General features: G+C 40.5%; 1 protein-coding gene across 2 annotated transcripts in view; it reads left to right on the top strand.

Annotated features, from left to right (window-relative positions):
- MYO1D (myosin ID) overlaps positions 1 to 27,648 on the top strand; it is a 335,010-nt gene that overhangs the window by 131,578 nt on the left and 175,784 nt on the right. For both annotated transcript variants that reach the window (XM_032843261.1, XM_032843262.1), the window contains exons 15-16: positions 8,522 to 8,688; positions 18,307 to 18,514. In XM_032843261.1, the coding sequence (XP_032699152.1) occupies positions 8,522 to 8,688; positions 18,307 to 18,514 (375 nt within the window). The remainder of the gene's footprint in view (positions 1 to 8,521; positions 8,689 to 18,306; positions 18,515 to 27,648) is intronic.

Genomic DNA, 27,648 nt, shown 5'->3' with positions numbered 1-27,648 from the left:
TCCTTGGCAGTGAGCCAAGGTGGGGGTAAATATTCCTTGAGAATTTATAATCAAGCCAGTTTTTATGAGGTTTTCAATCCAAATTCATATTACCTGGGTGATCTAAAAAGCTTGCACCAACAATTTAGTTTAAAGTGGTCCAAGCCTGGTATTATCCCCAGGTATCTGATAGAAGCAAGAATTAAGAATTCCTACACACATAGACCAAGTACCATGCGCAAGATTCAGAGTCATGACAACTTAGAGTGGAATTGTTAGAAACAGAATATAAGAAGTTTAATATGTTTTAAGAAATCAAAGGCCTAAAAATACGAGAAAGAGCAAGTAACTGGGCAATTGATAGAAATAAAAACTAAAAAAACAGATAGGTGGGGTACCTGGATGGCTCAGTGGGTTAAAGCCTCTCCCTTCGGCTCAGGTCATGATCCCAGGGTCCTGGGATTGAGTCCCGCATCTTGTCGGGCTCTCTGCTTGGCAGGGAGCCTGCTTCCTCCTCTCTCTTTGCCTGCCTCTCTGCCTACTTGTGATCTCTGTCTGTCAAATAAATAAATAAAATCTTAAAAAAAAAACAAACAGGTTTAGCATCAATTTAAATAAAGCTGAAGAGAGAATAGAGAAATGAACGAAAGAATAAAGGAAATTATCCAAGATTCTACTTAGACCAAGAAATTAAACAAAAAGAGATAATATTAAGAGATGTAAGGATAAATGAAAAGGTCTAATGCATATCTAATCAGGTACCCAAGGAAAGGAGAGGATGGGCAGAGCAATATTGGAAAATATATTGCTGAGAATTTCACCAGTAATGAAAGATAACGCTTTGTGGAGTCAGAAAGTCTAGTATATCCCAAGCTGGAAAAATAACAAGAAATCTGCATTTAATAACATTGTGAAATCCCAGAACATCAAAGACCAAGAAAATGCATTAAAAGCAGATTTGCTTAAAAGAATAAGAGGCTGAGAAAAAAGAACTGTAAGCCCAAGTTCTGTCCCAAGAGTATATGTTTTTCAAGAACAGAGACACAGTAGGGGCACCTGGGTGGCTCAGTTGGTTAAGCATCTGACTCTTGATCTCAGCTCAGGTCTTGGTCTCAGGATTGTGAGTTCGACCCCTGCATTGGGCTCTGTGCTGGATGTGGAGCCTACTTAAGGAAGAAAAAAAAAAAAAAAGAGCAAAGATACAATAAAGAATTTTTCTGAAAAGAAAAAAGAATTGAAAGCACCCTAGAGGAATTCTAAAGGATACATGCATCAGGCCAGAGGAAGAGTATATAAAATGAAAGCCTGAAATGTAAAAAACAGGGCAAAGAAATCGGTAAAGGTGGATGCGTATATATAAATTGGGAAATAACATTTTATTGGTAAAAATACAGATTAGAATTAAATAACACAACAATAGCATAAAACTGGAAGGGTGGGTGATTATAATTTGCATATTTAAGATCCTTGGTTGTTCAGGAAAATAAAAATATTGCTTAGCTTATAACCCTGATGATGACACACAATTGCAGATTAAATGTCCTCTACGAGTCACGAAAAGAATAGATGTGAGGTTGTAACTTCTAAACTAGTTGGGGTGGGTTGGGGGAGGCGAGGCAGAGTCAGAATGAGAAGCAAATAATCCGTTCTAAAAAACATCGAAGGAGGAGACAAAAGACATAGGAAAGCCAAGACAAATTAAGAGGGTAGAAAGAAACCCAAGCATTCTAGTGTTACAATGAATATAAAAGATGGATGAGAATTGTCAAATCAAACCAAAGAATCCAGAAGAGTTGAAAGTTTAAGTTCAAAAAGATGTATCAGACAAATTCCGACAATCTTGGATCACCTCAATCCAAGTTCAGGACCTGGAGTGGCTTAGCGATGGGCCAGATTGTTTTCCATTGCCTTTTGATTCCCAGGGTTAGCTCCTCAGGATTGCAGACCACTGACCCTTCTCTATGGCCTTGAGTTCCAGCCTACAGCCCCCTGGCCCCATAAGGCTCTCTGTTCAGATGAAAGCAGCCCTGAAGGCTGGCCTCACCCCCTTTGGATTTTAGTCTTATTCTTATCTCAGTTATTTTATTAATTCTTCGATGCATTTAAGATTCTCCCCCACCCCATGTCTGTCTAGTGCTTTCCCTAGTGACGTTATCGGGAAGGTTGATGGCGTGGCTTAGTCCTGCACCACCAGGAGTAGAATTCTTGACTCCTCTCCTGCTTTCAGAGTCTACACAGTGTGTTAATGCATGCCTTGTCTCTCCCCCTAGGTTCTCCATCTTTTAAATACAGGGAGTGAGTTCTACTAATTTTATATACCCCTTTGTATCTAATAAAACACCCCCTAAGCGGATGGTCGGTGAATTATTAAATGAACTTGAATCTATCCTGTGATTCTATTTGGCAGTGTTCAAAGCAAGTTAAATGGGTGAATGTCTAAATACAGTGTCTTTTGGCTACTACATATGCCAGTTGATATACTTTCACAAATAATGTTTTCCATAAAATATAGAGAGAAATGGGTTAAAACGTGCAAGAGAATGAGATCAGTATTAACTTTCGCAGTTTGACCTTTATAAGACACTTGAATTTGTCAAATTTAGGATTTCTTAGGCTGAGTCAGTCTAGATATTTATAAATGAGAGAGGAGGTGGCATTTATAAATTGAGGCAGAATGCTGATTAAATATAGAGAAAGTATTTCCACTGGATTCCTTAACTAAAGATTTTATACTACTAAACAGGATGGAAGGGCACTTCCCCAGCCCTTAGTTGGTCGTGAGTGTCTAATCCAGTGTTCACACTTCATGGGCAAATCAGTTAATATTGGTAAAATTCCACTAAGCTGGTTTCTGTTGAGTGAAGTTACTTACACTAGTCAGATTATACCTTATCAAAGATTGCTTTGCCCACATAATTGTATGAGTTACTGAGTTCTAAATATCTCTAAATTTATACTATAATTTTCTTTTTGATCCAAAGATCATTTAGAATTATATTTCTTAATTTCCAAATTTAGATTTTTTAAATTATCTTTTTGCTCTTGATTTCTAGCTTAATCTCATTTGTTTAGGGGATATATTCTATGTGATTTCAGTCCTTAGAAATTTGTTCAATTTTCCTTATCTATATGCTTTGTTTATGTATATAAAAATAATTTGCTTTATACTCTATACACTTCTATCAGGTTAAGTCTGCTACTTATATCATTACCCGATTTTTCTGCATTCTTACTAATGTCTTTGTTTTGTCAAATGTGACAAAATCTGATTCTGAATTTGTCTACTTTTCCTTGTTGTACCTTCTGTTTTTGGCTCTAGATAGTCTAAGAATTTATTTAGGCTTATTCAAGTTAGAACTATTATTTCTTTCTAGTGTTTGAGTTATCTCTCATTAGGATATGCCTTGCTATTTCTGTAGTGCTTTTTGCCTTAAAGCCAGCTTTGCATGAATAAATAGTTACACCACCTTCTTTGCGGCCAGGGTTTGCATGATATATCTTTTAACACCCTTGGACTTTCAACCTTTCCATATCCTTATGTTTCAAGTATGTACCTTGTAAGCAGTGTATAGTAAGATCTGGTTTTTTATGTAAGCTGACGATCTTTGTCTTTTGAATACATCGTTTAGTTCATTACTCTACATTACTTTTAATGTAGTTTCTATATGTTGCATTTAAATCGACTGTCTCATTAGTGTTTTCTGTTTGATGCTTGTGTATTTCTTTTTCTTTCCTTTGTAACCTTCTTTTCAATTGGTCATTGTGGGCAAAAGGCAAACAAAATTCTATTTCTTCTGCTTGACAATTAAACCTCCGTTAAATTTCTACCTCTGTTCCTGGAATTAATGCAGCAAGATGCCTATCAACAATATTACTACACAGCACTGCTTATGATAAAAATTACTCCTGTTTGTAAGTTACACCTCTGCTGGGAGAATAAGAAATATCTGATGGGGATGACATACTTGGGCTTCCCTGAGTACAGGGACTCATGTAGTAAGCATGTCCCTTTTGAGGACCCTGGATGCTATGTCTTCAGACCTATTTTAAGGGATATTGGATACTATGGGGCATGAGGCTTTTAAACCAAGGGCACTTTACATACCCTCTCAATGTGGATCTGTCTCCCTCTTTTGGGACTTGAGCTACTCAGACCATCTCGCCGAATCTGCTGTGCCTCTTAACTTTGCCTTCATTTCCACATTTTTGTCTCTCTCTGCTTTGTTCTGGGAAATTTCTTCCCAAGAATACCTTCGAAGACGGATCCATTGACTTCTCGATTTCCATCACAATGTTTTTCAGTCCTAGGTTAGGCATTTGATTCAGTTCATTTTTATAGTTTCTGGTTCTATAAAAAATTCTCAATATTGCCTTTTGTCGTCTTGAGCACAGTAATCAGTTATTTTATTACCTCTGTCTGATAACTCCAATTATCTGGATCCCTGTAGGTCTGTTTATTTGGTATGTTTTTGCTGTTTCTAATCCTCATTATCTTGGTTCCTTATGTGTCTGGTTAATTTTTATTTTGCTCCCAAATTATATTGGCAAAATTATTTCTAGAAATAACTGGAGACCCAAGTTTATGTCATCTTTCTCTGGTAAAGATTTACCTCAGGCCCTTTTAGGCAGCTAAGAGCACTAGTATTTCAAATCAGCTATTCCAGTTTCAAGTCCCCATGAGGGCCTGCCTGCTTCTGACTCACACTCATTGCTAGTGGTGACCTTTTTGGATCCCAGCCCAAAGTGAGAGGGGTTTGTTTACCCATGACCTCCGTTTCAGGCCCTACTCTCTGATCTCTTTCCTGCTAACCCTATGAGGCTATCAAAACTACTCAGACCCCCCATCCGCCTCCTCCGGAATTGGCAGATTCTCCTGGGGAAAAGGAGACCTCAAACCTGGAAACCTCCATTGCATCCTCCTCCTCCTAGATTATGGTCCCATCATTTAATTCTCCACTGTCTTTAAGCAGGTGTTTTTTTGTGTATTTTAATTGCCTGTCCTAGCTGTCCCCAGCATGAGTGCTTGTTTAAATTACCTAGTCCATCATCACAAACTGGAAGTCCTAATACTCTCTTTTCATAAATTAGGTTATTAGGTCCAGAGAGACTTTAACAGAATTAGCTAAGAGCAGAGACAACAAATGCTCAAGTATCCTGATTCTGTGTGATGCTAATTCTGTTACACCACTGTCAAGTGTACAGATAGATCTAGTAGCATTTTGGCATTTGCTGTGCTCAGTGACACTTCTCGCAGTTTATTCATCAAGCAGTAAAGGTCTCGTATTCCAGGAAACTCGCAGAAAATTTTCAAGTAAATAGTATGTCCTCCCTGCCTTCTCCATCCCATTAGGTTTGTTTTAAATTCATTTAAACTTTTTTTAAAAAGTGAGCCACAATCTCCCCATATAAATCTTCCATCTGAAAACCATTAGATTCATGAGCATGTGGTCACCCATCACTATTTTCTAAAGTAAGATTCTGCTTGTACTTTATAATAATAGCAAATCTTTGCTTAATACCTAAGCCAGGGATTAGTGTTTCAGAAGAGGGAAGAAGTATCAGTTGTCTACTAATACATAACAAGTCACCCTAAAATGTAGTGCCTAGAACAACAGCAATTGATTGTGTGTCTCATGATTTGGTGGGTTGACCGGCCAGTTCTGCTGGTCTCACTGGGGCACACCAGACAGACAGGTGTAGTCAGCCGAGACTGGATGGTCTAAATGCCATGACTGGCTGAATGACTGGAGAACTTGGCCTCTTTCTTCTTTTAGTTTTTAGTCCTGAGTTTCTTCACATGATGGAAGAAATGTTCTAAAAGTTCACAGCACCTCAAGGCTGAGTCTCCACGAGTAACCCAATATCACTTCCGCCATATTCTTTTGGTTAAGACAAGTCACAGGGCCAGCCCTGATCCCAGGATCCCAGCCCTGATCACCTCTTGCTGGGAGGTGCAGCAAAATATCATGTTCCTGTCTTTAAAGCTGCCCCACTGTGATGAAAAAAGGCAGGTGTGGTAGGCAGAATAATGGCCTCTGCATTTCAACACCAGTTCTCAGACACTGATGGACAGAGTGTCCTACAATTCAGATCAGTTCTAATACTAACTACCTAGAACAGCCAGATGAAGAGATGCACACAGTGACAAGATCAGGTAGGTCTGGACATCTGGAGACCAAGAGCTTCTCTCTCCAAGGAGATGGGTTACATCACCACCCCCCCACCCCGTACACTGATATGTTCATCAACCAGAAAGCTCTTTCAAGCTGAGGTATCAGAGTTGTGTTTTGTTTTTGTTTTTTTTTAAATAAGGGTTTTAATTACATAAGTAAGATTGGTTAAATCATTAGCCCATGATTGGACTCAACCTCCAGCCTTCCCTCCGTGGAGTTCAGGCTGCTGAAAGTCCCATCTCTAATCCTGTGAAGGGTTTTTGTAATGTTCACCACCCATCCTAAATTTGTGTGGGAACTGGGCAGGAGTTACCACATTAGCATAACCAAGACAGTCTTACCACTGAAGAAATTCCAAAGGTTTTAGAAGTTCTATGCTAGGGGCCTATGACAAAGTCCAGATGGAGAGAGAGAGATTTTATTATTTTTTTATTATTATTATTATTATTATTATTCCACAGCCTCCTAAGGTTGTCCATGCCCTAATCCCCAGAACTTGTAACCATGTTATGTTGCATGGCAAGGTAGAATGAAGTTAAGTTTACTTGATTTCTGAATTTAAAGAGATTATCCTGCATTATCCAGGTAGGGCCTTTGTAAATTTAAGAGTCCTTCAAAGGAAAAGAGGAATGCACAAGAGTCAGAACCAGGGAGACAGTATCATTTGAAAGACTTAACAGGCCATTACTGGCTTTCAAGATGGAAGGAGACCACAGGCCAAGAAATGTGGGCAGCCTCTAGGAGCCGGAAAAGATAAGAAAGTGGGTTGTCCCTAAGAGTCTCTAGACAATCAGAGCCCTGCTGACACCTGGATTTTTAGCCCAGTGAGACCCATCTCAGACTGCGGACCTCCAGAGTTCTGTGGTTTAAGCCAACATAAATTTGTGGTGGTATAGAAGACACCTCTGTGCTTCAGAGCCCAAGTATAACACGAAGACCGAGTTTGGGATAAAGAGGAGTGAGAGCTTTCTTGCTTCACAGGGCAAAGGTGGCTGCACAAGCCATGGCCTTCAAAAACCGCAAGCCCTTAGGGAGGAGGGGCCTGGAGTGGTTTATAGGGAAATAGAGGATCCAGCTGGTTTTGACCCGAACTGTGTAGGCGCTACCAGCCTCCTTCATCACGTCTTTAGGGTGGTACCGGTTCCTGAAACAAAAGGCTAAGAGGAGTGGAGGGGAGCTTTATGGAAGAGAGGAGAAAGAGTACTGCAAAACTGAGCTTTGCTGAAGCATTAGTGCGGCCATTTTGATTTTTGTTCAACTTTGTGTTCTTAAGCGGTTTCTGTGGTAATCCACTGTGGCAGCAATAGGAAACAAACACAGCAGGGACTAGAAAAAGGGAAAAAGTGGCATTTTTTTCCATCATGGAAAGCAGCGTGATAAATCTGTCCTTGGAGCTTCCTGTGTAAATGTTGAAAACTCAGTCTGTTCAGAATGCAGGTAACTTCACATTCTTCAAACCTCTCTTACTTCTTAAATTATTTACTACTTCTTTTTACCACCAGCCCTCATTAGAGCTCAAAATTGCCTCATTATCTACAGAGGACTCTGTCTCTTAATTAAAGGGCATCTGTGGGTCTGATAGGTAATAGATGAGAGAAGGGACAGTAACTTTTTACTCTGGTAAGTAGGATACATTTGACCTCCTTGATTTGTCCCGTGAGAATGTGTTACCTTCAGCAAACCAGGATCCATCTTACACAGGCACAGTTTTATATTTAAAAGGAATTATGATCTAATACATGGTATAAAACTTAATTGGCCCCGAGGGAGGGATTTCTTGGTAAGCTCTTGCTTAGAGTCAGTGACACCTACAGGATGTTTTGTGACTTCTCTACTTGTAAATTTTAATCTCTTTTTCAAAAGCACAAAATAATGTGATGATGATGGTGATGGTGATGGCTGTGGTGGCCATGATGGTGGTGGTGGCCATGATGGTGGCTGACACTTACGGAGCACTTACTGTATGCCAGAGCTGTGCTTACATTTTATGTTCTTCATTGCAGGTCATCTTTTATCATGGCTCCTGCCTCTTTCCACTAAATTACTCTTTCCATTCCTTTTTAACCATCTTTCCATAAATACACATAAACTCAATGTTTATACATCTCAATTATTTGCTCCTTTGTTTTATCCCCTTTCTACAGTTCCTGTGAATTCTAAAATCTAATAAAACAAAATTTTAGCTAGATGCACAAGAACTCCCAATCTTGAAGGGAAAGGAAGAATAACTACTTTATCCACAAGTATATGTCTGAGAAATTAGAGGCACTGAGCTTAATTTGACACAATTAACACTAATTACATGTTAGAGTCCTTAGTTTGGGATTTTTCTCCAGTGAAACTTACCATTTGCTGATTTATTTCTTTAGGAGCCGTATTATGTACGTTGCATCAAACCCAATGACAAAAAATCCCCACAGATATTTGATGATGAGCGCTGCAGGCACCAAGTAGAGTATCTTGGACTACTGGAGAACGTGAGGGTGCGGCGAGCAGGGTTTGCCTTCCGGCAAACATACGAGAAGTTTCTTCACAGGTGAGAACAGACTAAAGAACCCTGACAGACATGGACAAATCTGGGGTCCTCCCCATGTAGGACAGTGCGTCAGCCCATACTAAATAGTCCCAATATTTGTCGAACGAGTAAGAGTCGAGGGAACCCCAACTATGAAAAACTCACTCAGCAGAAGAATCTCCCTGAGTTTATGATTTATGGACCACGAGAAAAGATTTATTCTGTGGGGGGAAAATGTGGGCGTTGTAGTTTGGTAAAGAGAACCTATTTTCAGAGTCATATCTGGGTTGGAATCCTGAGTATGCCACTCATTTTCTGTGTGAACTTGGGCTAGAACTTTAACATCCTTGACTCTGTTTCTCCATCTGTAAATGAGTTTAATAACACTACCTCATAAGGTTGTTATTGGGAGGATTAAATTAACCTAAGGAGAATAGCTAGGTGCCTGGTACTTAACAGATGTTCAATTAGTGCTGCTTATCCTTACCAATATTAGTAATTATCATAATGACAAAATGTTAAGCAGTTAGTCATGGAGACCATGTAGTTGGTCTACTTGGTTTAAATCCTGGCTTTGCCATTTCTTGGCTTTTTGACCATGGGCAAATTACATTATCTTTCCATGCCTCTGTTTCCTCATGTGTTAAAAAGGGGGGTAATAATAGTAACTATTTTTTAGGGTTGCTGGAGAATTAAATGAGATTAGTTGTGTGTATGTATGTATGTGTGTGTGTATGTATCTATGTATATGTATGTATCTGTATGTATGTATGTATACATATGTATGTATCTATGTATGTATGTATGTATCTATATATATCTATATATATATGTACATAAAGCAGTTATAGTGGAACCTAGCATATAGAAGTCAACATATGTAAGCTCTCATTGCTGCTGTTATTTATTGTTGGTAATGATAATGATAGTTGACAACTAGGACTCAAAGTCCCTTTAAGTTCCATCTGTTCATTAATCTAAAAATATTTATTGAACATTTCCTGGGTTCTAGACTACAGATTCCACAGAGTATGAATAAATAGATAAAATATTAGATGCTCAGAAGAGTGTCTAAAGAGATCATGGTGGTAGGAGGAGCTAGCCACACGACCATCAGCGGGAACAGCAGGTGGGGCAGAGGAACAGTGGGCAGAGGCTCTTTGTGGTAGTGAGCCTGGTGTGTTAGGTAGCGAGCATAGCCATGTGGTTGGAGGCTGCTCAGTGACAGAGCAGGGGTGTGAGACGAGATCAGAGAGGTGGACAGGGGCCAGATCATGTTGAGTTTTATAATCCAGACTAAACAGTTTAGATTCCGGCTAAATCTGGCAGGAACCCATTGGTGGATTTTAAGCAGGGAGCAACGTCATCTTATGGCTATCTGAGAAGATGCTGTGGCTGCTGTGTGAGTAGGAAGCAAGGAGACATTTAGGGATGTTACTGCGGGAGCCTGGGAGAGGGGGCTTCGAACAAGAGAAAACTGTAGATGCGAGGGTAGCAGACGGATTTGGGATACGTTTCAGGGGAAGGTTGAGTAGGCTTGCTCATGGGTTGACGAGATAAGAGAGGAACAGAGAGAGGAGTGAAGGATCACAACTCGACTTTGGCATGGGTAAGCATAGATCATCTGCTGAGAAAAGATTGGGTAAGAGAGGCTGGAGGAAGAGGTCATGGAACAGGAGCAAGGATGGAGTCAAGATTTATCTCTTGACTTCTAGGTTTGAAATGGCTACTAAAAATCTAGGTAGAAATGTTAAGTGAGCTATTAAATACACATATCGGGAGTTCCAAAAAGTAGTGCAGGTTGGAGATAGAGATGGTGAAGTCATTAGTCTAGAGATGACATAGAGAGTCTTAGAACTTTCTATAGAGAAGACAAGGAGGCCCATTCAAGCACTTAGGTTTGTGTTCTGACATGAAGAAACCACCAAGAGAAGAAAAGGAGCCACCAATGAGACAGAGGAGATATCAGAAGAAGGTTATGTCACAGAAGCCAAGAGAAGATGGCATTTCGAGAAGAAAATGTAGTTACCATATCCCACATTGCTGTGCAGTCCAGTAGTCAAGTAAGACACAGGTAGAAGCTCCAGCATTTGATCTGGCAACATAGAGGCCAAGGGAGAAAAGTCTGGACAGAGCCCGATTTGAACAGGTTGGGAAGTGAAGTGAGAAGTTGGCTGCCTGTAGACAACTCAAGAATTTGTGCTGTGAACGAGGGCAGGGAAGAATGAGAGCGGGAGTGGGATGTGAGGTCAGGAGACACTAGGAAACATACAGAGGGAGAACCCAGAAACACAGGACTGAGGGAGGTCCTTGTCATCATCATAATATCCTTGAGAAGGCAAGGCTCAGAATCCCACGCACAGGTGGAAGGTTTGTCAGCATCAGGTAGGAGCTGGGACACCCCCCATAGCAACAGGACAAGAGGCAGAGAATATGAATATAGCACAGAAAGGCTCAGAGGTCAGCAGATGGCAAAGATGATGTTCCAATCTGATTGCTTCTGTTTTCTTAACCAAGCATGAGGCAAGGCCAAAACGGGGGAGTGGAGATAGGGAGAGGTGGTGTGGAGGTTTGAGGGGAAGTGGCAATACTCATTTTTGGAGAGTGGGAAAGCACAGATTTGTATGGTAGGATTGCCCGTCAGGAAGATCCAAGTGTCCTTGTGAGATCTGAGCTTAGCAATGTACAGTGAGACCGTCAGCATTATTAGTTTTCTCTGCCAGTGTTCAGCTACTTTTGCACAGCAGTGAAAGGGATTGCACTAAATGGAGATTCTCAGAATGAATAAAGTGCAGTAGCCTGGAAAATTTGAACTTCATTTTACACTAATCAAAAGGTTATGCTCAAAACTGGCCATTTTCCTTATTGAAATCACACTGTTCTTTAGATTTGGTTTTTCATTTGCTTACTGAGGCTGTAGAGTTGGAATGTTTTCATAAGTAGAGATGTTTTTCTTCTGACTCTCATTTTCAAACAGTGTCAAATTATGTTAGAAGGATTGCTAGTTCATTGTTATTACACTTAAAATTCTAGCAACTGCTCAGTCACAGAATTTGTTTTTTTGTTATCACCCATAAAAAAAAATCAGACATTAAATATTGGAATGAGCTGGGTGGGACTGGGTAACTATACAATGCGGCTGAACAGAAAATATTTTATCATGAGACAGGGAAAGCCGTGGCAAGTAGCTGGGGTAAGAGAATAGTAAGCAAGCCTGACTTGGAGGAGACAAGGAATTTTGCAAGTGCATCCATATCTTTTACATTGAACTCAGGAGGTTTTGGTGTGTTTGTTTCTCGGCATGGGAGACGTGCTGTAAGGATTGGAATTTGTTTTCTAGTACATGCATAAAAATACAATAGAGGAGATTCAAAGGAACCTGTGAATTTCAAATATGGAGGTCTTAGTGACATAAGCATAAATCCATTCCTACTCCAAGAACATCCCCAAATAATGTAAATTATGTTTCTTTAAAACCAAGAAAATGCACAGCCACACTCTGGAATCAAGAAGGGGCTTGAGTCTCAATGAACTTGGAAATGCGACTCCCTCCCAAATATGATGTGAAGCAGATGTGAAGACTAAGGTGTAAGCCAAAGTTGCAGTTTTAAGGAAGGACTGCCTTTGCCGCTCAGGAAACCATCCTGAATATACTGTCTCTGTGGAGTTGGCCATGGCTGCAGCACCAGGAGATGGCCACAATGGCCAGAACAAGAGACATGTCAGTGGTTGCAAGGGGGACATCGTAGCATGATTGCCGACACCCTTGAAGCAAAAGTCACCACATACAAAGCCAACCAAGGCCAAGATATACCCAAAAGGGCTCTGTGGAAATAGACAAGATAGTGGTGAAACATCTAAGAAGTACCAGACCTTGAAGAAGAGACAGTAAGCCCAACAGATGCCAAACCTTACCCCCGAGGAACCAAAGCAAGGAGTAAAGGGCATTGGAATAAGCCTATTTAATATTTTCAGAGAGATAAAGGAAAGAATTATGGTCCTAGACTAGGAATATGAAGTCAGAAAGAATAATTAGAGATTTGGAAAATGAAAATCAGATTAAACGCACCTGAAGAAAGCACCGTCCATCAGTAGGAGAATGAATCAGCAATGGGTCACAGAATTACACAGTGGCTGCTAACCAGCATTAAAGGGGGTGACTGTCTGATACAGCAACATGAACTAATAGCACATTGTCTCGACAAAGGATAGTCACCAAAGAATACATACTGTATGCTGCCACTTATAGCAAATTCAAGAACAGATAGAAGTCAGAATCATGGTCAGTTCTGGAGTGGGGGAACTGGTGGGAAGGGGGAAGGAGGCACTCTCTACGATTATGGGGATGTTCTGCCTCTTGATGGGCTGTCAGTTTCAAAACTTGTTAAACTGTATACCTAAATGTGTGCTTTTTTTTTTTTAAAGATTTTATTTATTTATTTGACAGACAGAGATCACAAGTAGGCAGAGAGGCAGGCAGAGAGAGAGGGGAAAGCAGGCTCCCCGCTGAGCAGAGAGCCCGATGTGGGGCTCGATCCCAGGACCCCGAGACCATGACCTGAGCTGAAGGCAGAGGCTTAAACCACTGAGCCACCCAGGCGCCCCTAAATGTGTGCTTTTGACTGTGTGTCAACTTAACCACAATTAAAAAGAATTAAACCAAACCTGTTTTTAAAAAGCACATTGGTAAACTGGAAGATCAAGTTGAAGCGTTCTTGCGGATGTCATCACAAAGACAGAGACGGGAGAAACTAGAGCTCAGGCGGTCTATAAGGTCGATCCCAGAGTGCCAATAGCCGCTCATGGGAGCACCCGAAGGGAAGGAGAGAGAGAAGAGGGGAGAAGCACTGTTGGAACAAGTAGTGGCCAGAAATTTTCCACAACTGAACAAAGACAGAAATCTTCAGATCAAAAGAATACACTGAGTGGAAATCATGTGAATTTTTAAAAAAATGAAACTAAGGTATATTATGTTCAGTTTTAGAATGTTAGAGATAAAGGGAAATACTTAAAGCTCCCGAGAAAAGACAGAGTACTACCAGGGAACGAGAACCATACAGATATCAGACTTCTCATTAGCAACATTGGATGCAACTAGACAAAGCAGCAGTATCTTTATAATGAGAGGGGATGAACTTTATACTTGGAATTTTATTTCACGCCAGGACGCCTGGGTGGCTTAATCAGTTGAGCAGCCATCTCTTGATTTTGGCTCAGGTCATGCTCAGGTCAGGATGGAGCCCTGCATCAGGCTTCATACTCCGTGGGGAGTCTGCTTAAGGATTCTTTCTCTCTCCCTCTCCATCTCTCTCTTGTTCTCTGCACCCCCCCATCTTTCTCTCTCTCAAATAAAAAAATCTTTAAAAAGAATTTTATTCCATGCCAAATTATCATTCCAGAATGTCAGTACAATAAAAATATTTTCTGACATATATGGGCTCAAAAAATTTACCGTTCAGAGATGCTCTGAAAAATCTTCTAGACCAAAGGGAAAAATAACTGTGGAGGAGAAAAACGGAATGCAAAAAGTAAAATTGAACAAATAAAGCAATGAAACTTTTTGTTAAGTGTAAGCATGTATCCATTGTAAGTGGGAAAAAGTCTTTGGTAAAAATCTGGAACAAAAATGAAAATTGGAGTGAGAAGTACAGAGAAGTAAAGACTTTTATACTGTTTATGGGAAGGATATAGATGATAATTAACTAGACAGGAAAAAAACAAGCATATATTTTCATATAAATATACACTTTTTATATATTAAAATTTTTATTTTTTATATATATTAAAAATTTTAAGACAATGTTATTAATGGTGGCTAATGCTTTTGAATTGCTCATTGTATATCCCAGGCACTGTTTTGAGGGCCCTACCTGTAGTAGGTAGTAAGTTACTGGAGGGGACAGCCAGATAAGGAGAAGATGGTACCTCCCATTTTTATGCAGATGAGGAAACAGGCACCGGAAGTTTGAGTAACTTGCCCCAGGTCACAGAGCCTAGTCAGGCAAGTAGGAGCCCTATTTCAACTCCGGCAGTTGCCTCCGGTGCCCACCATCAGTGCATTGCCTCACTATTGAAGGGATGGCTTTCAAATCAAAAGACAAAATGAAATAAAGAAAACTCAATCTATCCAAGAGAAAAACGGTAAAAAGCAACAGCGAGAAGGCACACCTAATAGAACATATAAAAGGAGTTGAGACATTGGACACATTCATAATCACAATAAATGTGTTAAACTTAGTCTTTACAAGACAGAATTGTAGAAAAGTCAAGTCTTAAATAATTGGTGATTGTGTAAGTCGAGATTAGGTCCTCTCTAGAATCATCTAGGAAGGGTGCTCTATGAGGCAATAGGGAATGCATCTGGGAAAATAGCCTGTTTCTACTATGCAGACTGTGTTTATCTTCTGCTTTACATAAAATGAATTTGTTCAGATTGAGAAATGGCTGTGTTATTTTATAATCACACCAGTTGAACTCATTAACAAAAACTGTGGGACGTGGGCTAGGATAGACAGTGTGTATTGATCTAATGATTCTGATGCTGGCAAGAGAAAAAGTAACATTTTCCACTATAAATCTTTGCTTTTAGATTCTGCAGATTTTTCAAAGCTAGGTTTGAGCCTTCATTTTTACTTGTCACTTTTCTTTATTTTTATTCCTTTTATCAAAAAAAGCGAGAAGGATTTTAAGTGCTCTGATAACCTTAAAAGCTGCTCGGGTCTTTCAAGGAGATAATACTAGTTGTCAGGAAGCAGATGAGTTCAGCTTTTTAATTCACAAGTTCAGGATGCTGGTTTGCGGGAGAACTGGGGTCTTGCTATTTGACCATTCTGAAGAAAGGAAGAACACCTTGGCTGAGCCGTATGGAGGGGCTCGCTTCCAGCTTCTGCAGTATGCCGAAAATTTCAAACACACCACGACTACCTGTATGATAGCCCAAATGTTGACTCTTACTCTAGTGTTATAATGAATTTGGGGTGATTCTGATTTTGTTTCCTTTTTTCACGTGATACTACCTCTCTCTTCATATTTGAACTCTTTCATTCAGTGTCTGTTTATCTCCCAATCTGGCGAGTGAGTAGGTTTTTAAATATATAGCAAGGAATAATGGGGGTTGATGGTTGATGAAAGAAGACAGTCAAAGACTAAAATAAGCAGGAGCCAGCCTTTGAAGTAGTAGATGAAAAACCATTCCAGGCAATGGGAACGACATATGCAAAGATTCTAAAGCAAGAAAGAGGCAACCGCACTACAGGACCCTAAAAAAGGCCAATGTGATTAGAGTATAGGGCTGAAGGCAGAGAGCAGTAAAAGATGAAAATGATGTAAGGCTTTCTAGAAAAGTCCTGCGGCAGCTGAACTTGCGGAATGAACTGGGAAGAAACCGGAAGACGATCCAGGAGACTATTGTAGTAAGCTTGATGGTGTCTTAGATTAGGATTGTGGCAGTAAAGATGAGAATTGCTGAATTTTAAATATATTTTGGACGTAAACCCAATAGGATTTGATGATGAATTAGAGGAAGAGCTGACAGAGAAGAGAAGGAAGCAAATAAAAATTCACAGGATTATGGCTTTAGTAAGTGTGGGCACTGAGCGGGGAAAGTAAAAGAGAAATGTGAGACGCCTTGAAGATTTATGTAGGCATTAGATGTATGCATTTAAACTCAGAACTCAGAGCTGGGCTATGGAAAATTCATGAATTGAAAACTAAAGTGGGTGGAACAGAGGAGATGACATGGGGAGGTTGTACATTAAAGAGAACCTGGTATGAGCCTTGGGGGACTCCCAACATTTGAGGGTCCAGTAATGGAGGAACAGTGCCAGAAAATGATATTGAGAAGAAATATCCAGAGAGACAGAAGGAAATCAGGGAGATCGTGATGCCATGGAAGCTCAGAGAGGAGAGATTCATAGAGAAGAAAGGATCAGAAGCTATTTAGGTATCTCAGCAAGAAATGTGTGAAGCCCAACGAAGACCATTTAAAGACTCCCAGGAGGCACAAAAGTAGACTTGAACAAGTGGAAAGACATCCCTTGTTCTTAGATAGGATGATTCAACATCATAGATAATTCATTAAGTTTAATGAATTTAATGTGGGAACCCACTAAAAATACCAGCAGGATTTGTCTTTCTTGTGATTGTTTTCCCCCTGGAACTATGAAGATTGATTCTAAAATTCATATAGAAAAAAAGCAAGCAGGAGTAGCTAGAATAGCCTTATAAAAAGGAAAGGATGAGGAGAGACCACCAGATATTAAAACATCCCTGGGGGCTCAGTCGGTTGGGCAACTGCCTTCAGCTGGGGTCGTGGGATTGAGCCCCACATTGGGCTCCCTGCTCAGTGAGGGAGTCTGCCTCTCCTTCTCCCTCTGCCTCTTCTCCTGCTTATGCTCTCTCTCACTCACTGTCTCTGAAATAAATAAATAAAATCTTTTAAAAAAAGAAAAAGACATCTATGATTAAAACCACAAAGGACTGATGCACAGATAGACGGACAGCAATGAAACAGACCAGAATGTGTAGAAATACCATGAAGTACATATGAAAATGTAATATGTGATTGAAATGCCCTATTAAATCACCGGGAGAAAGATGGGACATTTTAGTAAATAGTGTTGGAACAACTGGGTGGCCCCTTGTCAAAAGATAAAATTGGATCCATACCTCATGCCGTATACCAAAATAAACCCCAAGTGGGTGAAAGATTTAAAAGTACATGACGAAAACATACGACCGATAGAACACGTAGGTGGATGACCCTGTAACCTGAATGGGAAGAGGGCCTTTCTTGTATGGATTAAAATTCTGATATAATATATGAAAAAAATTACTGAATTTGGCTACATGTATTAAACGACTTGGCACTGGGGGGTTTGGAGGGAGTGCTGTGGTTGGCAGTCTTCTCAGATGGTCAAAGTGATCCCACCTCTCAGTACTCAGGCTCTTTGCCATCCCCTTCCCTTGAATGTGGGCTGGCCTAGTGATATGCTTCCAGCAAAATGGAATTTGGCCATCGTAATAGAATATCCCTTTTGAAAGGAGGCTGTGACCCCATGACTTCCGTCTTGCTCATTTTCAGTCATGAAGAAGCTGGGTGTGGCAAGCTACCTTATGAGAGTCCAAGGCTCCTTGCACCTAGAAACACAATTGGTTTTTTGTGTATTGATCTTATATGTGGTTTTCTTTTAGTGATAATAGTTTTCATCTAAAGATCTGCTTCATTTCCTTTGAAGTGAGTCATAAATAATGTTAGTTTTCTTCCTTCCCCAACCATACCAGCTAATCTATTTATTGGTCTCCCTGCGCTGGCTGGGAAACTCATAATCGAGGCATCTCTGTCTTCCTTCTGTGCATAAAGAGAATTTGTAAAGGTTACCTATCTATAAATGGTATTTGCTCTAGGTTCTTGGTAAATTAGCCTATACTAGATTAAGGAGGGGTCCTTCTATCCCAAGTTTAGTAAGTCTTTATCATGAAAGAGTGTTGTATCTTATTAAAGTCTTTTTCTACATCTCTTAGGTTATTGAACAGAATATTTTTTTTCTATGAAGTGTCTTGAATTTATTAGTCTTTCTGTGTCTATTAAGACCAATGGTTTTTCTCCCTTAACTTGTACCCTGTTCATTTTTCACACAGATACAAGATGATCTCTGAATTTACCTGGCCCAACCATGACCTTCCTTCAGACAAAGAGGCTGTCAAGAAGCTGATTGAACATTGTGGTTTTCAGGATGACGTAGCTTATGGGAAAACCAAAATTTTCATTCGAACACCCCGAACACTGTTTACCTTGGAGGAGCTCCGTGCCCAGATGCTCATAAGAATTGTCCTCTTTCTACAAAAGGTAATTTTAGATTTCATAAATAGGGATCAGGTCTTGCTTTTATGTTCTTAAAATTTTGCTGGATGTTTTCTTTGACTCAAGAAATGTTCATGATGGTATATTCCTTGTATCTATGCCTCTCTTAGAATGTTTTCTGTTGCCTCCACACATGACAAATTTATTTGGCTGCCTGAGCTCAAAATTATTCTGTCCTCAAAATTCAAGACATTTTATCTTCTGATGTTTAAAGTTAGGGAGGTGTCAAAGTTTAAAGTTAGGGAGTAGCCAGCTTTTTGTCTCTTGTCATTAACTGGGTTTTTTTTTCCCCCTCAGCCTAACTGGGTGAAGGACTTTTTTTTTAAATCTGGTAATTGCAAAGTTTTGCTGACATGTTTAAAACCCCCTGCTCAGCCACCATAACCGAGCACCAGCACTTGACTGAGGAGTGAGGTGCCGACTGGAAGCTCATTAGCTCATAGTAGCACTCATCATTATTCTGGGCAGGGCCCCCTTCTCACTTCATTCACTCACTCATGTTTTTCTTTTTATCTGCCATACCCATTTCCATGCCTTCCAGATGAGCCATTTTTATCTTAAAAATTATATATAGGGTGCCTGGGTGGCTTAGTGGGTTAAAGCCTCTGCCTTTGGCTCAGGTCATGATCCCAGGGTCCGGGGATCGAGCCCCGCATCGGGCTCTCTGCTCAGCAGGGAGCCTGCTTCTCCCTCTCTCTGCCTACCTCTCTGCCTACTTGTGATCTCTGTCAGATAAATAAATAAATAAAATCTTTTTAAAAAATTATATACATACCTTTTTAAAAATCTTGTGCCTTTTTAAAAATCTTGTGCGAGAGGTATGTTTTCTATGGGGTATATACCAGGAGAAAAGCTGCTGGGTCAGATGGTGTAGCTGGCCTGATCGGTATAAGTAGTGCCCATTTCCTCCCCAAAAGGACTGTCTGTTTGCACCAACTCGCTCAGGGAGTTACTGTGCCCACGTCCTGACTAGTAGCGTCCAGCCACCACAATTTTGTAAGAGTAGTAGGCGTACTGGTATCTCACTGTTGTTTTACTTTGTGTTTCTCTGGTTACCATTGAACCTGAGCATCCCACTAAATGCTTATTTGCTCCTTGGGTCTTCCTGTAAACTGTCCTCTGTCCGTTTTTCCCCTGGAGCTGGTACCATTTTCTTGTTGATTAGCAGACATTTCCTTGAGTATTTTGGACACACGTCCAAAAGTGTCCAAATGTCACATTAGACATTTAAAATACGTTCTTTTTTTTTTTTTTCCTTTAGAGAGGGAGAGGGTGACAGAGGAAGAGAGAGTCTTAAGCAGCTGTGCAGCCTGACACAGGGCTCGATCTCATGACCCTGAGATCACACAACCTCAGACACCCAGCTGAGCCACCCAGGTGCTCTGAAGAAAATCCTTAATTTTGACATTATCAAATTCTTCAATTCTTTGTCTTACATTTTGTTGAAGAGGGCTTTCCTTCTCTCCAGGTCACAAAGATGGTAGCCTCTGTTTCCTCCTCTGAACTGTATACTTTTATCTTGCACATTTAGGTCTTGAATCCATCTAGAACCTACCTATATATGTGGTTTTACGTAAGAATCCCGTTTCATTTTATTCTGAATGGTGAACCATTTTCTCGGGACCATCTGCTGAACAGTGTGTCCTTTTCCCATTGATCTGTGGTGCCACTTTTATCATATATTATCGGGTGTATATATTCTGTCTCTGAATGTTTATTTATACAGTTACCTATTTTTAGATCAATGCCACAGAGTTTTTGTTGCAGCGTGTCTTAGGGTATGGTAGGGTCAGTCATCTTCTCACTCTTCTTTATGCGGATGGATTAACCTACACCTAGACCTTTATTTTGCAATATAAATGTTAATGTGTGTTCATTGGGTTCATTTAAATTCAACAACAATTTTTATTAGGATGGCATTGAATTTATACATTAATTTGAAAGAATTAACGTTTTTACAATATTAAATCATCTTAAAAGTACAGAATAGGCTTATTTAAGTCACTTATTTGAACTTAGATTTAGAGAGGCCATAGAAATCCATGGTTAATTCCTAGATGTCTTATTGTTTTTGTTACTGCTGTGAATTTTTTATTCTACATGCCAGTGTTGGTACAGAAAAATAGTATGGGCTTATGTTGGTTTGTCTGTATCCAGAAGGCAACCTTTGTTCATTCCTCTAGTTTTTCTGGGGAAATGGTTCTATCGTGTGCAAATAATGAAGGTTTTTCTCTTCCCTTCCGATGGCCAAAATGTTTCTAAGTTTTGCTCTCTATTTGTTTTGCCTAGAACTCGGAAAATTTTTCAGAGTAGAATACTAAATTCTGTTTCTTCTTGAAACAGTTTCCTTTTGCTAACTGGCTTTTTTTGTATTGCTTTTACTCTGTTGTATTTTGTGCAGGGTGGGTGTCTGTTTTCTGTCTGCCATGGTCAGTCGTTTTTTTTTTTTTTTTAAGATTTTATTTATTTATTTGACAGAGAGAGAGATCACAAGTAGGCAGAGAGGCGGGCAGAGGGAGAGGGGGAAGCAGACTCCCTGCTGAGCAAAGAGCCTGATGCGTGGCTCGATCCCAGGACCCTGAGATCATGACCTGAGCTGAAGGCAGAGGCTTAACCCACCGACCTACCCAGGCGCCCCTGGTCAGTCATTTTCATTTATCTGTTGTGTATATTCAGACTTAAGTACTTGCCAGTGGTGTTTCGTTGTTGTTATTCTTTTTGGCAGATCTGACACTCTTCTTTTCTTCTTTATACCTATTTCAAGAAATTGACTCGGGCTCAGGGTTTGGCCCTGAAGGAGAGCGAGGACCATCCCTCACCATTTCTTTGAGACAGTCCTGGTTTATGACTGTTGTCTCGTGTCCCCCTTTCTCTCTCAAAAGTGTCACTTTTGCTATGGATAATGATGCATGATACATTGTGTCGTCGCCCTACCGTGAACTCACTTTCTGTCTGCTTGGCAGCTGGGGGAATCCTGTTCTTCACTCTCCAGCGGCGGTCTGCCCGCTTCCTCCACAGTCAGCGGTGTCCCACAGACGTGAATCTGCTCCAGCCCGGCTAGTGCCCCCAGCCCCATGAGCCAGCTCTTGCACAGTAGGGATGCATACCTACTATGGTTCTCCTTCTCTGCAGCGCCTCTGCTTCTCTTCTGGGGAGAAATTACCATTTCTACGTAGAGAGGGGAGGTTCTAAAAGAGGAAGGATGACTACTTCAAAAGCTACCACCCATGCCATGGGGGAAGAGCTTCCAGCGCGCCCTGTGATACAGATATTGCATTTCTGAACCAGAAAGCAGTGGAGCAGGAAACAAGGATCTTTCTCAGAATTTTCAGGCCAACCATTCTAGGGTATGATAATAGGTGATCTACTAATTGGTTTTCAAACCAACTCCACAGCCAATAAAAATTATTGGAAGTATCTGGAGTGCCTGGGTGGCTCAGTGGGTTAAAGCCTCTGCCTTCGGCTCAGGTCATGATCTCAGGGTCCTGGGATCAAGCCCCGCATCGGGCTCTTTGCTCAGCAGGGAGTCTGCTTCCCCCTCTCCCTCTGCCTGCCTCTCTGCCTACTTGTGATCTGTCTCTGTCAAAGAAATAAATAAAATCTTAAAAAAAAAAACCTATGCTACTATCATATTTCCTGAATTCTTCCTCTTTAAAAAAAAAATTATTGGAAGTTTCTCTCAGCTTCTGGGAATAGGTCATCAGTCACCTAAGTTTTCATGTGCTGTGTGTTTTTATTTTTTTCTGTAACCTTACAGGAATGGAATAGGAAGTTAGGAAAGGCGGCATCAGGAGATGCTATTTTTTTTTTTTTAAGATTTTATTTCCTTGACAGAGGGAGAGCACAAGCAGCCAGAATGGCAGGCAGAGAGACAGGGAGAAGGAGGCTCCCTGCTGAGCAGAAAGCCCCATGTGGGGCTCGATCCCAGGACCCCAGGATCATGACCTGAGCCGAAGGCAGACACTGAACCGACTGAGCCACCCAGGCGTCCTAAGAGATACAGTATTAAACCAGAATTTCCAACAACTGACTTTTATATTCCCTTTTTAAATAAAAAAAAAAATAGCTTAATTTTTTTTTCTGATTATCCATTAAGGCATACTTATTGCAAAAACAAGTTCAAGCCATACCAAAAAGTGTAAGAGAAACAGTGGAGAATCACCTAAAATCCCACCATCCAGAGGTAACAAATCATTAGTGTTGTGGTGGTCATCCTTTCTAATATCTTTCTATGCTTATAGACAAGCATATGTACTATAATATAAATGACATCATAGTTCACATGGTGATTTTTTTATGAGCACCTTTCTCTTTTTTTTTCTAATATTTTGGTATTCTTTTTCCCACATTTACCTTCTCTGCCCACAACTCCTCCCACCACCTATGTCAAAGGGTCCCCGAGACCACTTCCAGTTGTGGTGATTCACTAAAAGGATTCACAGGGCTCAGCCTATAGTTGTGTTCATGAATTAAATTTATTACAGCAAAAGGATGCAAAGCAAAAATCAGCAAAGGGAAAAGGCACAATAGGTAAAATCCAGAGGAAACCGTGAGCAAGCTTCCAAGAGTTTTCTCCCAGTGGAGTTGCACAGGACATGCTTAATTCCTGCAGAAATGAGCTGTGACAACACATGCTAAGTGTTGTCTACTGGGGATCCCATCACAGACTCGGTGCTTAAAGTTTTTACTGGGGACTGATTATGTTTGCACCCTCTGCCCCACATGTACCGAAATCCCATACTCGAAGAAGGGCGGCAGGTATTATAAACCCCACTGTTTGCACAAGTGGTGTAACCACATTGAGTCACTCTTACCATTTAGGGAAAGTTTTGTATCAGCATGTGAAACTGTTTCCCAGTCAAGTTCGAAGACACTAGCCAAGGGCCAACTTTGGACGACGCGGACTTTTCTAGGGATATAGTCTCACGCCTGCTGTGTTAACTCCTTTCCAGATGCTCCCACAGTCTTCCCATAACTTTAATAGACTTCCTTGTACACGTAGGAATCTTTCATCCTATGCACTGAAGACTTCTGTGCTAATGCCTTCGTTCTGTGCACTGGATGCCCATGAGCAAGATTATTGTTCGAAGGGCGTAATCATAGATATTAACCATTCACATTGTGTAGCCCACAATGTAAGTGAACTTATTTTCCCTGATTTTTTTTTTTAACTGCAGTGACTTTTACCAGGCTTTTGAATTTTTTTCATTCTTATCAGTAAGAAATGGTGTCTCATTCTACTTCAATTTTTTGTTCTCATGACTCTTCATGAGGGTGTGTTTCTTGGCCTTTTCAGATCGCTTTGCCTGTTATTTACGTATTCGTATCCTTGGCCCAATTTTCTATTGGGTTGTTTACCTTTTGCTTTTAAATTTGTGGGAGCAATTATCTTTAGGTATTGTAGCTATTTTCCTAAGCTATCATTTGTCATTATGGTGTACTCTTCAACATGAAATTTTCCACTTAATATGTCTTATCTTTTTTTTCATTGTGTCTTTGAGTTTCTTCAGAGAAGTTTTAGATCTGGGATTTAGCTTTTATATGTGGTATTATATAAGGGTCCAGCTCTGTTTTGTTCCAAGTTAAAACCCAGCTATTCTAATTCAGTTTATTTAAAAATTCCTCTTTTTTCCTCTAAATTAAAATTCCACTTTTGTCTAATAATAAATTCCCATATATACTTGAGTCTATTTTCAGGACTCACTCTTTTATTCCATTGACAATTCCTATGCCAATATCCTACTGTGTGATACTGTGTGACTTTAACATGTGAGAACCTAACTTTCCATGTATTCTCATGCCTTTTCTGCGCCATCGTGGAGATTTAATGGCAAATTGGAAGTGGCAGAGTCAATGACATTAACTAAAACCAGAACCTCCAAAATTGTCCTTAAGAGAACGAACTGCAAAACCACAGAGATTGCAGAAAAGATACAAATTGCTTTGCTTTCTGATTCATAAAAAATGCGTAGGTCCACAATACAACTGTCTAAACCACCAGGTGTGCAGTATCAAGAATTACAGGTAATCTGTTTAGTGCATCTTATTTATCTTCATATATTTGGTCATATGCTTGACATTTTAGGAGATTTATGAAGTGCTACAAATATCTCTTCTTTATTTTTTTTTATTTGACAGAGAGAGATCACAAGTAGGTAGAGAGGCAGGCAGAGAGAGAGAGAGAGGAAAGCAGGCTCCTTGCTGAGCAGAGAGCCCGATGCGGGGCTCAATCCCAGGACCCTGGGATCATGACCTGAGCCAAAGGCAGAGGCTTTAAGCCACTGAGCCAACCAGGTGCCCCTACAAATATCTTTTCTTTAAAGAAATGACCATCTTAGGGACCCCTGGGTGGCTCGTTCCATTGAATGTCCAACGCTTGGTTTCAGCTCAGGTCGTGATCTCAGGGTCGTGGGATCACACCCGATGTCGGGCTCCATGCTCAATGTAGAGTCTGCTTGAGATTCTCTCTCCCTCTACCCTGTGCTTGTTCTCGCTCTCTTTTTAAAATGAATAGATGTATCTTTTCCCCAGAAAAAGAAGAAAGAAAAAAAGAAAGAGCAAGCCATCTTAAAGAACCATCTAGAGATCAAAGACTTTTATTGGTTTCATAGTACATAAGTGGTAGCAATATAAGTTCATGTAGGAAAATGAAAAACATGAATTTATATTCTTAAAGTAAAATTTTATATTAAATATAAATTAATCATGTCATCTAGTTATGTAATACTTTTTTGTTTCATCTTCACATGTGTAACCACGTATTTGTGTATTTATAAGAGCTAGCTTGGTCCTTAATGTGATTTACTAGAGCTTCTTCAGTCATTTATCTGCTCTTACCGGATGTTCAGGTTTTTCCCAATTTCCACTATCTAGGTCCCACTGCAGTTCACAGCTGTGCTTACCTAGAGGGGTGCCTGGCCCAGAGTTCAATGCGTATTAGCTATTGTTGTTCCTGCTTGTGCTGTTTTTACTACTAGCAAGCACTTTTCATCATCCTTGATTATTTTCTTGGGATAAATTCTCAGACAGACATTTTTGGTTTAACAATACACACTTTTCAGATTTTCTGTACCCATCACCAGACAGCTTCTGGAAAGATTGGACCGATTTATGCTCCCACCCACTGGGGCGTGAAAGAGCCAGCATCCCTGAAGCCCTGGATATTTTTATCTTTCTAAACACCCTCTCTGAATGACCTAAAACCTGAATGTTTTGCCTGAATATTGAAAAGAGCATTTTGTACAAAACCCCAGCTGTTGTGAACACATCTTTGCGTCACTGAAAGAAATGAATCGGGCTAGCCGGTGGGAATTTTTTAAAGGTCACACTTCTGTTCCTTCAGTAATACGTAAGTGCTTCACTTACCCTCGACATAGGTGTCTGTGTGTGTGTTCCTTACATCATACTCAAATAAGAAATCCAATAGGATGGTGTTTCCAGGCAGCACTGAAGAACTATTTAAAGTTTTCAGAATTACAGGTGCTTGAGAGATCCATTGTCAGCCCGGCCGCAAGCTGAGGGGGGACGTGTATATTAAGTGTGTTGTGAGGCTGATCTGTCCATGTTGACTTTGTTGTTGTAGCTTTTTTCCTTCTTCAACCTGGACTTTCCTTTTATCGTTTTACCTTCTTTTGTTGTGTTCTTTTATCATTTTGCCTTTTATCGTTTACCTTCTATATGTTGTGTTCATTAATTCTCGAAAAATAAGATGCTCATTTGTTGCCTCGTTGGGGAAACCCTGGAGGAAGACTGTAGTTTCTTATAAAATTTTTAATGAAAATACCACACCAAATGCATTACAAAGAGTCACGATCCTCTAATATTTTGTACACATTTTGTTTAAAATATGTCACTGTCTTGGAAGAGAAGTGGGGTGTGGGTCATCCCAAGAAACTCTCCCTTTTTGGTTTTGGTGCGTTTATAGTTTTAAACTTATGTTTTCATTTTAGGGAATCACAGGGCAAGATCAAAATTGTCATATAAAGTGACATGAAAGATGGGTTCTCAAAGGGAGATAGAAAATATCCAGGACGTTTATCTTTCGTGTGGCCATTAACAAATTCGGAATAGGTTAATGGATTTAAGGTTGGCTTTCTTGACTCATCTATAAGACAGATAGGTGCCGCTGCGAACTGTGTCTTCATCTGGGGGAATTAGCCCCTTCTTAAGTGGTGTCTCTAATTGATTGTGGATGGATATGTTAATTAGTCACCATATCACATCCCGGGACCATTTCAGATTGCGCAGCTTTGATCCTAGCTTGGGGAATAGAATGACCCGTGCTGGTGTGCCTTGGTATGGTGAAGAGGTCGAGGCCCTTCTTGTGTCCCATCCTGAAGGCTGCTACACCCAGACATTCTTTTTTAAAGTAGTATCTTGAGGCTTTCATCATTTTCCTCCAAGCAGTTTGTGGGGACCCTGGGATTGCATTTACCACTCATGAATGTGACAGCTGCCAGTCCTTTGGAAAAGCAAATCATGCTAGCCGCTGACCTGCTTCACACCACGTGCCCTGAGTTTTTCCAGTTTGTATTCCATCTTGAACATGGCTGGGAGGGCTGTAGCCCCTGGTGCTGGGAACTGGGGGGGTCCACAGTCAAGGCTGAATCTAAAGTCAGTTACAGTTATGGGAACCTACACACATGTTTAGGGAGGGAATAATAGAAACCTCACACTCCAAGTATTCAGATCCATTGGCCTTCTAGTGTCCACAGGCTCCCAGAATTTTATTTTTGCTTGTCTGATAGCTTCCTTTAAAAAAAAAAATGAGGGGCTTTATTTATTTATTTATCTGACAGAAAGAGAGCACAAGCAGGGGAGAGGCTTAGAGACAGGGAGAAGCAGGCTCCCCGCTGAGCAGGGAACCCGACACGAGGCTCGATCCCAGGACCCCGAGATCATGACCTGAGCCAAAGTCAGGTGCTCAACTGACCGAGGCTCCTAGGCACCCCCACTTGTCTATAGCTTCCTGTTTAGAAGATGGTAGTGGTTTGATTATTAGGCCATAGCAAAACTGGCACAATCTCATAAGCGCGGTACGAGGGAACGAAGGAGTGAGTGGACAAGAAAGGGTGCAAAATAGGTGAGTGTGGAAAGAGGTTGTGATAAAGCAGAGGAAG

This window comes from Lontra canadensis, unplaced genomic scaffold (assembly GCF_010015895.1).
Source record: "Lontra canadensis isolate GAN:19392208 unplaced genomic scaffold, GSC_riverotter_1.0 scaffold137, whole genome shotgun sequence".
Taxonomy (NCBI): Eukaryota; Metazoa; Chordata; class Mammalia; order Carnivora; family Mustelidae; genus Lontra; species Lontra canadensis.
The sequence above is the reverse complement of the archived record's forward strand: the minus strand, read 5'-3'. Positions and strand labels throughout refer to the sequence as shown.